Here is a 16,039-nt window from a genome sequence, read left to right as displayed (position 1 = left end):
TCTTTCATCATTGATGTTTCTATCTCTCTCTCCCTTTCCCTTCCTCTCTGAAATCAATTAAAAAATATAGATTTTTAAACTCACCTAAAAATTTCCCCCTGAAAAAATTGATACTGCATTGCGATGTTCTATTCTACTTGGTGGCCTGTGTAGTGTACTGATAGTGGGCTTCTTAGGGAGAGTGTCAGCACAACAAAACACTAACACAGCAAGTAAACAGCCTGAGGACAAAAGTGAGCTCACAAATACCAAGTACTGTTCTGCCAGTATCAACAAACCTGACCCTAAAAGCTGGCAGCCACCAGTTGGATAAACAGGCAGATGTAACTTTAGGCACAGGCCACTCTTTTGATGTCAGAAAAAAGGCCCACTCAGGGTCAAAGGTGAAAAGGACAGTGTTGTCAGGGGTTTTGCCTAACCCCCTCACACAAGTGAAATTCACATTTCAAAGACACAAGAGGTGTTAGATAATTAACAGCATTCTCAGGTTCTCCTTGCTCCAAACTTTGCCTTGAATGATCTCCTCCAAGATCAGACCAAGTCAGTGGCACCATTTGGACTCATGATGAGCAAAATTACTTGTATTTTTTACTATGAATATTTTAATGTGGATAATTAAATAAAATAACATTATAACCACCCATGTACCCACCCTCTAGAATTAAGATTTGTCATATTTACTTCACATCTTTTTAAAAATGAAAACATTTCAGATACAAATTCCTCATCTTATCCTTCCCTCCACAAAGCAGTTACTATCCTGAATTTGAAGTGTAGTCTTTCTGTCAATGTTTATATAATTTTACTACATATATGTATCCAATGATGGCTTATAGTATTTTTGTATTTTATAGTATTTAGTTTGTATTTTAGAAACACTATTCTACTGTACATATCATTCTATACTCAACTTTGTTTGAGTTCTATATTGATACATAAAAATCTTGTGCATTCATTCTAATTGTTGTATAGTATTCCATTGTGTGAATGTTGCAATTTATTTATCCTATTGATGGGCATTTAACTTGTTTCTGAATTTTTTATTTTACAAACAAAGCTGCAAAAAGAATTTTGTGCATGTGTGCAGCTATTACTTCAATAACAGAAAAATGTGTTTTTGTGCAACAAGGCACAACCGTCATAAGTTACCAGGTAGTTGGACAGTAAGAATTTCCTTCTGATTTTGCACTCTAGGGAAACACTAGGTTGAGGGTAGAGGAAGATCCAAGAAAAGGCCATCAGGCAAAGAGAAGCACTGCCCACCCACCATCTGCAGCCCTGACACACCCAGAAGCAAACTTCAGTACACTGAGCACACTTTGCCTAAAGGCTGGGCTGGGCTGGAGTGAAGCAATGAGAATATTTCAGTAACAAGGAGTAGATGATCAGCAACAGATGTAGAACTGAAAAGAGGATGTCAACACAGAAGTGGACATCAAAAGTAAAGACCCAAAACCAGACCTAAGTACAACAGAAAGGGCCATCAGAGGACCTCAAAATATTATGTTGGACCAGGAAGCACTTGGTTAGACATCTGTTTATCTGCTGCTCTCCATTCTTTTGCTGTTTATGCCTGGGCAGGGTAAAGCCAGAAGAAACTCCGGTGGCGGTCCATAGCAATCCTGCAATAAAAATTAAGTCTTTCTCCTAGTTCTCACCTCCAGACTCAAAGACCCCTACACAGAGGCAACCATCATTACCAATTTCTTGTGTGTCTTCCCAGAGATATTTTATGTGTATACAAACATATAAATGCATATATACCTCACACTCTTTTTTATCCACATAAGATGGCATATTATATACTTTTGCACCTTACTTTCTTTCCATCTCTTAGCAAGTGATTCATGTTAATACCCATAGATCTGCCACTATTCTTTTTAATGGTTGCATAAAATTTCATCATACAAATATATTATAACTTATTTAATTAGTCCCCTACTGGAACATGGAAGTCATTCTAATCTTTCCCAATCAGAAATATTGCTACCTTGAATATACTGGAATATTCCTTTATCTGTAAGATGAAAATTCTGGCAGTGCAGTTGATAAGTTGGTATGTTTCATATTTTTGGCCTTAACACCTAGTTTCAAATTACCCATCCCTGAGGCTTAAAGGCAGTACACCTAATTCTGCTATAGCCTCAACAGCACCTGTAAATGTCTGCCAGATGAGACTGAAAAACACTTAAGCCAAGTCAGGGTAACTGGAGGATAATCTCTGGAAGGCTTGATGGTAATGTGAGTTCTGAGGAAGAAAATCCATTAATCAATGGTATTAGCCAAACTGAAGAAAGAATGTGTTAACAAAATAGGAGTGGCCATTATAAAACCCAGAAGATGGGAGCCAAACAGCAAGAATTTGGCAGCATTTATTTCTCAAGAGAGAGATACTTTATGTAATAAACAGACACCAGAGCCCTAGCAGGTTTGGCTCAGTGGATACAGCATTGGCCTGTGGACCAAAGGATCCCGGATTCAATCTGGTTGCAGGATCCTCCCTGGCCCAGGCCTGGTCAGGGCACGTGCAGGAGGCAACCAATGGATGTGTTTCTCTCACATTGATGTTTCTCTCTGTCTTTCCCTCTCTTCTACTCTCCCTAAAAATCAATGGAAAAATATCCTTGGGTGAGGATTAAATAAATAAACAAACAAACAGACACCAGAGAAATATATTCAACCACGTTTCCCCAAGGCCTAGATGAAAGTTCCTTCATGCATTTATATTCCTTTAGTTATGGGGTCCCCTGAACGCCAGCAGTCCACTAGGGTAGTTACTAATTCTTTCCCTAAGTACCTAAATCATAGGAAGATGATGTGGTGGATTAAAGATAGCCACAGGCTGGCTGATGTGGCTCAGTTGATTGAGTGTCATCCCATGAACAAGGAGGTCACTGGTTCAATTCCCAGTCAGGGCACATGCCCAGGTTGTGGGCTTGATCCCCAGAGGGTGGCATGCAGGAGGTAGCTGATGGATGTTTCCATCAATGTTTTTACCTCTCTCTCCCTCTCCCTTCCTCTCTCTCTCAAGTCAATAAAAACATATTTTATAAAAATAAAATATAGTCACAGCTTCTTTGACATCCCTCCCATTAAGAGGTAAGGCCTACATCTTCACCTCCAGAGTTTGGATGGGCTCTGTAATAGATTTGATGGGTAGAATACAATGGAAATACTATTGTGGCAGTTTCCAGGCCCAGGCCTTAAGAAACTGGCAACTTCCACTTTCTATCTTTTGGAACATTCACTTTGGAGACAGCTAGCACTCTGGAAGAAGTTTGACTATCCAAAGACCACCATACTATGAGGAAGCCCAAGCTAGCTACATGGAAAGAAAGAAATACTCAGCTGTTCTAACTAAACCATCCCAGACGCCAAACATGAAATTTAAAAAGCCACCTTGGAAATTCCAATTCTGGCAGATGTGACATGGAAAAAAAGTGAGGAGCCAGCCAAAAGCCAGACCCTAGGTTCAGACATATGATCTCAATTAAGCCAGTCTAGTGATCAGCTATTTGAACTGAAGCCACACTCCATCGTGAAGCAGAGATGAGTCATTTCTAATGTGCACAGCCCAAATTATCGGCCCACAAAATCATACTAGTAAGTATAACAAAATGTTGTTTTAAGCCACTATGTCTTAGGATAGTTTGTGATGCAGCAATAGATAACTAGAATAGGGAGTTCATGGTTCGATTCCTAGTCAGGACACATGCCCGGGTTGTGGGCTCGATCCCCGTAGGGAGTGTGCAGGAGGCAGCCGATCAATGATTCTCTTTCTACCTCTCTCTCCTTCATTCTTCCTCTCTGAAATCAATAAAACATTTAAAAATAAATAAATAAACAAACAAATATAAAAAACACAGTCCTGATGTCAGGGAACTCTTAAAGCTAGGAGCAAAGCAAGTAGCTATCAAAACTCAAACTTATTTTTCCCCAGTGATCATCATGAGGATTATCATCATGGTTTGGGTCCTGGAGGACATAACAGAAGTTACTCTTTATTCTTTATCTCATATTAAGATACAGGCACCCTGAACTGCTGCTACCTACTGATGCTGTGATCTCTGCTTGTAAATGAGTACCTAGAATGCCCCCTCCAAAGCTCAGGGGCCATCACAGAAGAAGTGGGTGCATGAGATTGTAAGAGGAGGGTAACACGGGCACAATGGGCAGACAAATATGACTCTATATTAAAGTAAATCCTCCCTCTTAATTGAACCTGGACCCAGTTGCCCTATTTCCCTCAAGTTTGAGGAATGAGCAACAAAAAGAGGCAATTTGTAACCACAGAATCAGCTCAACATGGTCCTATCCTGTTTAATGAGATACTGAGTTGCTTTTCAGAGACAATAAACCCGAACCACAAGTCATGCAGCCAAAGCATGTGCAAAGGCGAGAACTTTGACCTGCTGGTTCCACACAATACACACATACGTGGAACCAAAGAACCTGGACATAACTAGAATTTAAATACTGGAATCTTTTCAGAAGAACCCTTTCTTGTCCAGAAAAATCCAGTGTTGATGCCCATTTACCATAAATGGCCAAGTTCCTAGGTCCACCAGTTAAAACTTGCTCCATCAGCACTTCTGCATACCCATTCCCCTTAACCCCTTAGAAACCCTTAACCTAGTCTAGCAAGCAAGATGGATTTGAGGCACTATTAGGTCTCCCATCTTCTCAATTGATAATAAATCTTTCCTTAAAAAGAAAAAAAGCAACAGAATACACATTCCTCTCAAGCACACATGGAATATTCTCCAGGACAGATCATAAATAAATTTTAAAAGATTCAAATAATATCAAGCATTTTTTTTCAATAACAAGAAGAAAACTGAAAAATTCACAAATATGTGGAGATTAAACAACATGCTACTGAACAACCACTAGGTCAAAGAAGAAATCAAAAGAGACATAAAAAGAGAACCAAGGCCTAACTGGTTTGGCTCAGTGGGTAGAGTGTCAGCCTGTGGACTGAAGGGTCCCAGGTTCGATTCCAGTCAAGGGCATGTACCTTGGTTGTGGGCACATCCCCAGTAGGGGGTGTGCAGGAGGCAGCTGCTCGATGTTTCTCTCTCATCAATGTTTCTAACTCTCTATCCCTCTCCCTTCCTCTCTGTAAAAAGTCAATAAAAATACATTTTTAAAAAAAAGAGAACCAAGATGGCAGCATAGGTAAACACCTATACTTGCTGCCTCTCACAACCACATCAAAATTACAACTAAAAGGCAGAACACTATCATCCAGAACCGTGGGAAAGCTGGCTGAGTGGAAGTTCCACAACTAGAGAGGTGAAGAAAGCGCATTGAGACTGGTAGGAGGTGCAGAGGCGTGGAAAGTGCTGGCACCCAGGTGTGCTGCTTTTTTAATCAGGAGGGAGATACAAGCTCCAGCTTGCTATGGACTCCAGTTCTGGGTGAGACTCTGGGGGACCCAGACACATACAGGGAGAAACTGGACTGTCTGGCATCAGGACAGGAACGCGAGGGCAGCTTTCTTTCAAAGGTGCTTGCAGTGATCATTGTTCCTGCGTGGGGACACGGGGACACGGGGACACGGGGACCTCTCTCCGGTGCAGGGCTGACTGGCAGCCATTGCTATTTGCTCTGCCCTGGTGATTCCCTGAGACCCTGCCCCACCCAATTTATAATCCCACCCAAGTTGTGCACAGCAGCTTTTGCATATGAATGGCCTGTCCTTTCTCAGCCTAAAATGTGTTAAACAGGCAGCAGCAGCAGCAGTCTGCCTTGCTACACAGCTGGGCCTCATCTGGGCACTTCCAAACCTGATACAAACAGGAGGAATCTGCAGACCTCTCTGTAGCTCCTCCTAGGTGGCCCCAGGCAGTGGCTGACTTTGCACCTCCTTGGAGATCTAAGAGCCAGTGTACCCAGTGGTCAGTGTGAGACCATACTGGATTACAACTCTTCACATCCATAAGGGACACACTCAAAGAGCAGACTCAGTGAGCACTAAAGCCCCACTGAAGCAAGTCCTGCCCCATAAGGGTGTCTCCTACACAACAGGTCTCCCATTATAGACACAGCTGGTCCTCACAGCCAACTGGCCTGGAGGTCAATTTCTCCCAGTGATACCAACAGCAATCAAGGCTGTGCACACAGCCCAACAAGACTGTGAAAACAGCCCACAAAGGGGTACACCAAGAGTGTCCACCTCAGGTGACTGGGGAGGCTGAGCCACTGGGCCCTATAGGACACCTACCACACAAGGCCACTCTATCAACTCAAGGAGACTTAGCAGCTATCCAACACATAGAAATAAACACAGGGAAGCAGCCAAAATATGGAGACAAAGAAACATGTCACAAATGAAAGAAATGGATGAAAGCAAAATACTGGATGTAAAGTTCAAAACCACGGTTATAAGGTTACTCAAGAATCTTCTAGAAACTTCCGAGAAACTTAGTGAGACCTTCAAGGATCTTGGTGAGAATGCCACCCCCCCAAAAAAATGGAAAAGAACCAGTCAGAAATTAAGCATACACTGACTGAAATAAAGAATAATATACAGAGATTCAACAGCAGACTAGAGGATCCCAAGAATCAAGTCAAAGGTTTGAAATACGAGGAAGCAAAAAACACCCAACCCAAAAAGCAAAAAGAAAAAAGAATCCAAAAATATGAAGATAGTGTAAGGAGCCTCTGGAACAACTTCAAGCGTAGCAACATCAGAATTATGAGGGTGCCAGAAGAAGAAAGAGAGCAAGATATTGAAAATCTATTTGAAGAAATAATGACAGAAAACTTCCCCTACCTGGTGAGGAAATAGACTTACAAGTCCAGGAAGCACAGAGAACCCCAAACAAGAGGAATCCAAAGAGGACCACACCAAGACACATCATAATTAAAATGCAAGGGCAAAAAACAAAGAGAGAATCTTAAAAGCAGCAAGAAAAAAACAGTTAGTTACCTACAAGGGAGTACCCATAGAACTGTCAGCTGATTTCTCAACAGAAACTATGCAGGCCAGAAGGGAGTGGCAAGAAATATTCAAAGTGATGAATAGCAAGAACCTACAACCAACATTACTCTACCCAGCAAAACTATCATTTAGAATTGAAGGCCAGATAAAGAGCTTCACAGACAAGAAAAAACTAAAGGAGTTCATCACCACCAAACCAGTATTATATGAAATGCTGAAGGGTATTCTTTAAGAAGAGTAAGAAGAAGAAAAGGTAAAGATTAAAAAAAAATTATGAACAACAAAGTGACAACAAATACATATCTATCAACAAGTGAATCTAAAAATCAAATGAATAAAAAATCTGATGAACAGAACAAACTGGTGAATGTAATAGAATCAGGGGCATGGAAAGGGAGCAGACTGACAATTCTTGGGGGAAGGGGTTGTTGGGGGTGTGGGAAGAGATTGGACAAAGAGCTTACACCTATGGACTAGGACAGTGGGGCTAAGGCCTGGGGTGGGGTGGGAAGCGGGTGGAGGGGAGCTATGGGGGGTAAAAAGAGGAACATTTATAATAATCTGAACAATAAAGATTAAAAAATAAAATAAAATAAAAACAACTTGCAGAAAGATTAAACATTGCTCAGAAAACAATTTCCGATCATTTACAAGCAATGGGAAAGATTTTAAAGGAAGGAAAATGGGTGCCACAGCAAATGAACAAAAGACAAATGGAAAACCAAAAAGTCATCAGTAAAATGTTGCTTCAACGGCATGAAAGAAAGTCTTTTTTGCATCGAATTGTGACTGGTGATGAAAAGTGGATTTATTTTGAGAATCCCAAACACACAAAATCATAGGTTGATCCAGGTCAACCATCAACATCAACTGCAAGGTCAAATCGCTTCGGAAAGAAGACAATGCTCTGTGTTTGGTGGGATCAGGAAGGTGTGGTGTATTATGAGCTTCTAAAACCAGGTAAAATTGTTAATACTGATCACTACAGACAACAAATAATCAATTTGAACCACGCTTTGATTGTGAACCGATCAGAAAGTGCCAGAAGACACAGCAAAGTAATTTTGCTTCATGATAATTTTGCTTCATCACACACTTCAAAACCAGTTAAAGACACGTTCAAAGATCTTGCCTGGGAAGTATTAACCTACCTGCGGTATTCACCAGGCCTTGCTCCTTCAGATTACCACTTGTTCCGATCGATGGCACACACACTTTCTAAGCAGCATTTCAAAATGTATGAAGAAGTGGAAAATTGGGTCTCTGAATGGTTTGTCTTAAAATAAGAAAAGTTCTACTGGGATGGTATCCACAAATTACCTGAAAGATGGGGGAAATGTGTAGCTAGCAATGGACATTACTTTGAATAAAGCACTTTTGATGTTTCTCTTAAAAAAAAAAAAAAAGAGAGAGACATAAAAAAATACCTAAAGACAAATGAAAATGGAAATACAACATACCAAAACATAAAGGGAGGGGTGCTTGGGAAAGGAGGCTGGGGTCTCAAATGTCCATGTGAGGAGTTTAAAGCTGATTCCCCAAGCCTGTGGAGATTCCTGAGCAGGGGAGCAATATAATCAAACATGCTCTTTGGGGCACTGATGTGGTAGTGGTGCATGAGTAGACTGCAGAGGCAGATCAAGCAGCAAGGGAGACGAAGCCCAGACACCATTTCTTCCCAGGGTCAAGATGGTGCTGTTCATGCTGTCAGCTGAGTCACAGATAAGCAAGGAAGGTGACCTAGTGGAGCTGCTGGAGCAGCTGGAGCTGGAAATAAAATCCTCTGTGGGGCAGAACAAAGTTTCCACGGTTCAGGAAGTCACAGATCATTTGGCCTTTGATGCTGATGTCCAATGGAGAGTGGGAAGGGAGGCTTTAGGTCATGGGTGGGGAACATTTTTTCTGCCAAAGGCCATTTGGATATTTATAACATCATTCTAGGGCCACACAAAATTATCAACTTAAAAATTAGCCTGCTATATTTGGTCAAACATTTAATTAACTCACCCCTAATGCCTTGGCAGGGCTAGACCAAATGACTCTGCAGGCCTTTTAAGGCCCACAGGCCGGACATTCCCCACCCCTGCTTAGGTGAAGGATGCAAAAAGTGGTAAAAGCCAAACTTCATGGGATGCAGCAAAGCATCCTAAGAGGAATGTTCATAGCAATAAATGTGTACAATAAGAAATAAGAATGATCTCAAATAAACAACCCAACTCTAGACTTCAAGGAACTAGCAAAAACGAGAACAAACTAATTCAAGAGTTAGTAGAAGGAAAGAAATAACAAAGATCACAGGGTAGACAATTGAAATTGAGACTAAAAAGATAATAGAAAAGATCAGTGAAACTAAGAGCTGTTCTTTCTTTTTTAATGCTAAACAAAATAGACAGGCCTTGGCTAGGTTCACCAAGACAAAAGGATAAAGAGGACTCAGACAATAAAATCAGAAATGAAAGAGGAGCTGTTACAATTGATACCACTAAAATACAAAGGATCATAGGAGACTACTATGAACAACAAACTGGACACCCTAAAAGAAATGGATAAATTCCTAGAAAAATATAAACTACCAGACTGAATCATGAATAAATAGAAAATTTGAACTAACCAATTACTAGTAAGAGTTAAGCAATAATCAGAAACCTCCCAACAAACAAAAGCTGAGGACCAGATGGCTTGACTGGTGAATTCTACCAAACATCTAAAGAAGAATTAATACCAATCCTCTCAAATTCTACCAAAAAGTAGAAGAGGAGGAAACACTTCCAAACTCATTTTGCAAAGCCAACATTTTCCTGATACTAAAACCAGACAAGGACACTACTAGAAAAAAAAAATTATAGGCCAATATCCCTGACAAACATAGATGCAAAAGTCCTCAACAAAATATCAGCAACCAGCCGAAACCGGTTTGGCTCAGTGGATAGAGCGTCAGCCTGTGTACTGAAGGGTCCCGGGTTCGATTCCGGTCAAGGGCATGTACCTGGGTTGTGGGCACATCCCCAGTGGATGTGCAGGAGGCAGCTGATCGATGTTTCTCTCTCATCGATGTTTCTAACTCTCTATCTCTCTCCCTTCCTCTCTGTAAAAAATCAATAAAATATATTTAAAAAAATATTAGCAACCAAATTCAACAATATATTAAAAGGATAATATACCATGATCAAGTGAAAGTGAGATTTATTCCAGGGATGCCAGAAAAGCTGAACATTTGCCAATCAATCAATGTTACACACCAAATTAACAAAATGAAGGATAAAAATCATATGATCATCTAAATAGATGCATAAAAAGCATTTGACAAAGTTTGACATCCATTTATAATATTACTCTCATAAAAGTGGGTACAGAGGGAACCTACCTCAACATAATAAAGGCCATATATGACAACCTCCCCAGCTAACATCATAGTCTACAGCAGTGGTTCTCAACCTTCCTATTGCTGCGAACCTTTAATACAGTTCTGCATGTTGTGGTGACCCCCAGCCATAAAATTATTTTCGTTGCTACTTCATAACTGTAATTTTGCTACTGTAAACAATATGTAATTATATATGTGTTTTCCGATGGTCTTAGGCGACCCCTGTGAAAGGGTCGTTTGACCCCCTAAGGCAGGGGTGGGCAAACTTTTTGACTCGAGGGCCACAATGGGTTCTTAAACTGGACCGGAGGGCCGGAACACAAGCATGGATGGAGTGTTTGCGTGAACTAATATAAATTCAAAGTAAACATCATTACATAAAAGGGTACGGTCTTTTTTTTTTTTTTTTTAGTTTTATTCATTTCAAACGGGTGGGATCCGGCCCGCGGGCCATAGTTTGCCACGACTGCCCTAAGGGGTCGCGACCCACAGATTGAGAACTGCTGGTCTACAGTGAAAAGCTGAAAGCTTTTCCTCCAACATCAGGAATAAGACAAGGGTGCCAATTCTCACCACTGGTATTCAACATAGTATTGAAAGTCCTAGCCAGAGAAATTAGGCAATAAAAAGAATAAAAAGCATACAAATCAGAAAAGAAGTAGTAAAACTGTCACTATTTGCAGATGACATGATATTATATATAGAAAACCCTAAAGACTCCACCAAAAAACTGTTAGTGCTAATAAATGAATTCAGTAAAGTTGCAGTATATAAAATCAATATACCAAAATCAGTTGTGCTTCTATACACTAATAATGAACTATCAGAAAATGAAATTAAGAAAACTATCACATTTACAATTGCATAAAATGATAAAATATCTAGAAAGAAAATTAAGGAAGTGAAAGACCTGTGCACTGAAAACTATGACATTGAAGAAAGAAATCGAAGAGATGCAAAAGAAGAGATATCCAATGTTCATGAACTGGAAGACTTAATATTGTTAAAATGTTCATACTACCCAAAGCAATCTACAGATTCAATGCAATCCCTATTAAAATTCTAATGCCATTTTTCACAGAAATAGAACAAACAATTCTAAAATTTATATGGAACTACAAAGACCCTGAATAGCCAAAGCAATCTTGAAAAAAGAAAAAGAAAAAGAAAAAAGCTGGAGGCATCATGCCTCCTTATTTCAAACTATATTACAAAGTTATAGTAATCAAAACAGTATGGTATTGACCTAAAAACAGACATGTAGATCAATGGGACAGACTAGAGAACCCAGAAATAAACCCATGCATATATGGTCAATTAATTTACAATAAAGGAGCCAAGGATAGACAATGGTGAAAGGACAGTCTCTTCAATGCATGGTGTTGGTAAAACTGGACAATCACATGCAAAAGAATAAAACTGAACCATTAGCATATCCCATATACAAAAATTAACTCAAAATGGATTAATGATCTGAACATCAGATCTGAAACCACAAAATTTGTACAAGAAAACATAAGTGGTAAGCTCTTTGATATCATTCTTGGCAATGGTTTTTTGGAATTTGACATCAAAAGCAAGGGCAACAAAAGCAAAAATAAACAAGTAGGATTACATCAAATGAAAAGACTTCTGCACAGCAAAAGAAACCATCGACAAAATGAAAAAGCAACATATTGAATGGGGAAAATATTCCAAACATATATCTGATAAAGGTTAATATCCAAAAAATATGTAAAAGTACTTATACAACTCAATAGCAAAAAAACAAACAATCTACTTTTAAAATGAGGAGAGGATCTTAATAAATATTTTTCCAAAGAAAATATACAGATGACCAATGGATACATGAAAAGGTGCTCAACATTACTAATCATCAAGGAAATACAAATCAAAACCATGATGATATCACCTCACACCTGTTAGAATGACTATCATCAAAAAGACAAGAAATAATAATTGTTGGTGAGGATGTCGAGAAAAAGGAACCCTGGTGCACTACTGGTGAGGCTATAAATGGGTACAGACACTATGAAAACAAGATGGTGGTTCCTTAAATATATTGAAAATAGAACTACCATAGGATCTAGCAATTCCATTTCTAGGTATTTATCCAAAGTCAATGACAGCACTAACTTGAAAAGATACATGTACCGCTATGTTCAATGCAGCATTTTTATAAAAGCCAAGACATGCAAGCCACCTAAGTGTCCACTGATGCAAAAGAAAATGTGATATATATGTGTGTATATATATATTTATATATATATATATGAATATTATTTAGCCATAAAAAGAAGGAAATCTTGCCATTTACAACATGGATGGACCTTGAGAACATTATGCTAACTGAAATAAGTCCCACAGAGAAAGACAAATACTGAATGATCTCACTTATATGTAGAATCTAAAACAAAACAGAATCAAACTCATAGATACAGAGAACAGATTGGTGGTTGCCAGAGGCAGGGGCTGGGAGGGTGGGCAAAAATGATTGAATGTGCTCAAAAGGTACAAACTCTCAATTATAAAATAAATAAGTCCTACGGATATAGTGTACAGCACGGTGACTATAATTAATAATACTGTATTATATTTGAAAGTTGCTAAGCAAGTAGATCTTAACAGTTCTCATCACAAGAAAAATGTTGTAACCATAAAAAAAAAAGAAGCATGAAATGACAAGTATGAGCACAGAGCATTAGAGGGGTCACCAATCCAGGAAGCCCACCATAACAGCTACAGAACAGATGACTGATCTCATCATTCCTAGGGTTGACATCTCTAAAAGAGATCAATTTACTATAAATATACATATACATTTAACATCTATTCACATTTCATTTTTCCAACACTCTGGATGGACATTATTTTGGTTAGGAAAGAGAAAGAAGCTAGCGTTTATGGACTAGCCTGATTTACACATGTCTCAATTCTCACTCTACCACCTTAAGTCCTACAATGCTTCCTTAAGCTGATTTGATTATTTTTATGCATTCATGCAATTTTTGACAACTGAGGGTACAGGAAGCATTGTGGTCAGGTGGCCCTATATTAATTCCAGTTCTCCCCCTTGTACAGTAGCCACCTGGTTTAGAGGGAAAGACCCAACCCCAGATGTAGGGATGAACCTGTTTGGGTCTAAGCTAATTAGAACATGTATGTGGCCACTATGATGTGTTCAGGGATGGACAAATTAACCCAAGCTAGTCAACTAATTTCTGCAAGACAGCTGGGCCAAGAGAACTGCAGAAAAAACAAAACTGTCGTTTTGATGATTTCATGAATTTCTAGAGCAAACTATACCTGAAGGGCACCCAACTATTAGACTTTTCAGTTATGTGAACCAATAAAGCTGCTTAATAGTTTAAGCCAGTGTGAGTAGAAACCAAATGAATTTGAACTGATACAAAGTGGGTCACTGGAATGCATCCTATTCTTCAGTAGAGTTATTAACTGGGTTTTATAGATGTACAGGACTCTGCCCTTTATTAATTCACACAGGCCACGTGTAGTCAGTGGGAAGGGCTAATATATTTCCCATGGAACATCCCAGGTTCACATGACTCCAGATCTTTGGGATATAAAGGCTAGAATTAGGGGACTCTCCTAAATCCTGGCCGTGGCCTCTCATTTAAAAGGACACACATTCCTGGCTTTCTTGTGCTTCTTCTTCCTCCTCCTAGGGTCATTTAAGATTTCTTTGGTAGTTACTGTTCTAGAGAAACTCCTGAGCAAAACCTCCTAGTAATCTTCCCCTGAGAAATGATGAGAAATTCTCAGGTGCCACCCTGGACCATTCACAGGGCCTCTCATATTTCCAGAGGTCAAATCAAGCAGAAAAAGTATACAGGATTCTGGTTTCTTGGCTTATTTAGTTCCTTGGGGCTGAGCTTAAAAGAATAATTTTTTAAGCATCTCTGAGTACCTTACGACCTGCCCACCAAGTCTCAGAAACAGGGAAGGTCCCAGAGTATATAAACCCCATGAGGGTGTTGGCTTTATCTCATTGAATTCTAACACTTGGAAAAATGCCTGGGACAGAGTGGGTGCATTAATTCAGCTCCTTTCCTAAAAAACTTCTCCAACTAAACCAATATTGAGTTTTTTAGCCTCTGTCCATTGACAGTAGGCTATCCATTCATTCCTGCCTCATATCAGGGTTCCATTAAATAAATCCTTCTTACTGAAAATTGACAAAAAAGGTGCCTTAATGTTTATGATTTCCTTCACGTCTAAAGTCCCTAAGAAATGACATCTTTTTTCCCCTAAGGGTTGATTTACCAGGTTAAGTGCTAAGCCTCTGTAATCCTCCTGAAGCCATTTCCTTTGGAAGACATCTATGGTAGCCAGTATAACCACAGAATTAAATAGTGGCTCTATAACATCTGGCAGCTTATATACTTGCATCTACCATTCTGTTACCAAGACAGTTCCCTCCTCTTTCAAGCTCTGTCCACTTTAAACCTAGCCTCTTTCTGGTGCCCTCCTGGTTCTTAACACTCCTAGACCTGTCCATTTCAGTTCCAAGGGCTGTTTGCCCTTTGCACATAACCCCTACAGGACCCCAGTCGGTGCCCAGCTAAGTTCCCATGTTCTTCACTTTTTGTCCAATGTCTCGCCATCCCCAGCTTCTGTCCCAGGGCTCACTCACCTCCCATTCCCCAGTCCCGAGGCCCTGCTCACTTACCTGGAGCTGGTGCAGGTGCAGAACGTAGCCTTGCACCAACAGCTGGAATAAGAAGCGCAGCTGCCCAGGTCCTGAAAGCTCCTCCAGGCTCCGCAGCCTCCGGTCGCCAGGCCCGCTTTCAGGAGCCTCGGCTGCGTCCGCCGCCGGGAGGGCGCTGGGGAGCGAGGCCTTGGCTCTGGCCCCGAGTGGACCAAGGCCAGGGCGGGCCACCCGCGTCCCCAGCAGCGCCCACCGCAGCCTCGTGCAGCTCACCGCAGCAATGCGATTCATAGCTCACGCAGCCGCGCCTGTGGGTCGCGAGTGCCGAGCGCCTGGAGCCCGCCCAGAGACAGATCAGGATGGGCGGGTTCAAGGGCAATGTTCACTCTACCTAGTTCAGTCCCTCCAACGGGAACACAGAAGCCGCCTTCCACAACTGCAAGCCTCCCGGCCCAGCCCGGGGGCGGGACCAGCTAACACTATGGCAGGAGACGCACAGGACCTAGGCTAGGGAGACCCGGAGAGCGCTGACCATGGCCGCCTCTTCCGTGACTCCCCACATCGCACTTCCGAGAACTCTAAAGGAGAACTTGAAGTTCGCTTGGTCCGAACTCAGAGCAATAGTGCCTGAAGTTCTCGGAAATCCCCGTGGCTTCCAGAGGGCCCGGACGGGTGGGGGTTAGGGGGGCGGGGCGGGGGGGGGGCCTCGCCTGACTTGCGGGTTCATCACCCCCTTGAACCCGCCGCTGGCCGCTGAGATTTAACGAGCTGAGAGGCTTTTCCTAAGGCATCCCCTCCACCCCCACCCCCAATTGATCCCGCAGTCCTAGCGCTGAGAGACAAGAGAACACAAAACAAAACAAAAAGGCCCAGTGTCTGAGGGCATGGGATTCCTGGATGGGGAAGCCAAACAGACCAACAAACAAATGTAAAGAGGTTTTTAAAATACAATTCTACCCGTTCCAACTCTTGCCCCTCACCCCTCACCGGCCCTAAGTTTTTTTGGTTTTTTTAAATATATTTTTTTTATTGATTAAGATATTACATATGTGTCCTTTTC

General features: G+C 41.0%; 1 protein-coding gene across 2 annotated transcripts in view; it reads right to left on the bottom strand.

The window, feature by feature from the left end:
- The window catches only part of CYP27A1 (cytochrome P450 family 27 subfamily A member 1), a 30,763-nt gene extending 15,213 nt beyond the window's left edge, over nt 1-15,550 (bottom strand). The window contains exon 1 of one of the 2 annotated variants that reach the window (XM_081095959.1): nt 15,001-15,550. Coding sequence is in view for 1 of the 2 variants with exons in the window: in XM_081095958.1 (XP_080952084.1) it covers nt 15,001-15,270 (270 nt within the window). In the remaining variant the exon portion in view is untranslated. The remainder of the gene's footprint in view (nt 1-15,000) is intronic. The other variant, XM_081095958.1, reaches the window with a different exon arrangement.
- Between the last annotated feature and the right edge of the window lie 489 nt (nt 15,551-16,039).

This window comes from Myotis nattereri (assembly GCF_964212035.1).
Source record: "Myotis nattereri genome assembly, chromosome: 7".
Lineage (NCBI taxonomy): Eukaryota > Metazoa > Chordata > Mammalia > Chiroptera > Vespertilionidae > Myotis > Myotis nattereri.
This window is presented reverse-complemented; position numbering and strand designations above follow the sequence as displayed.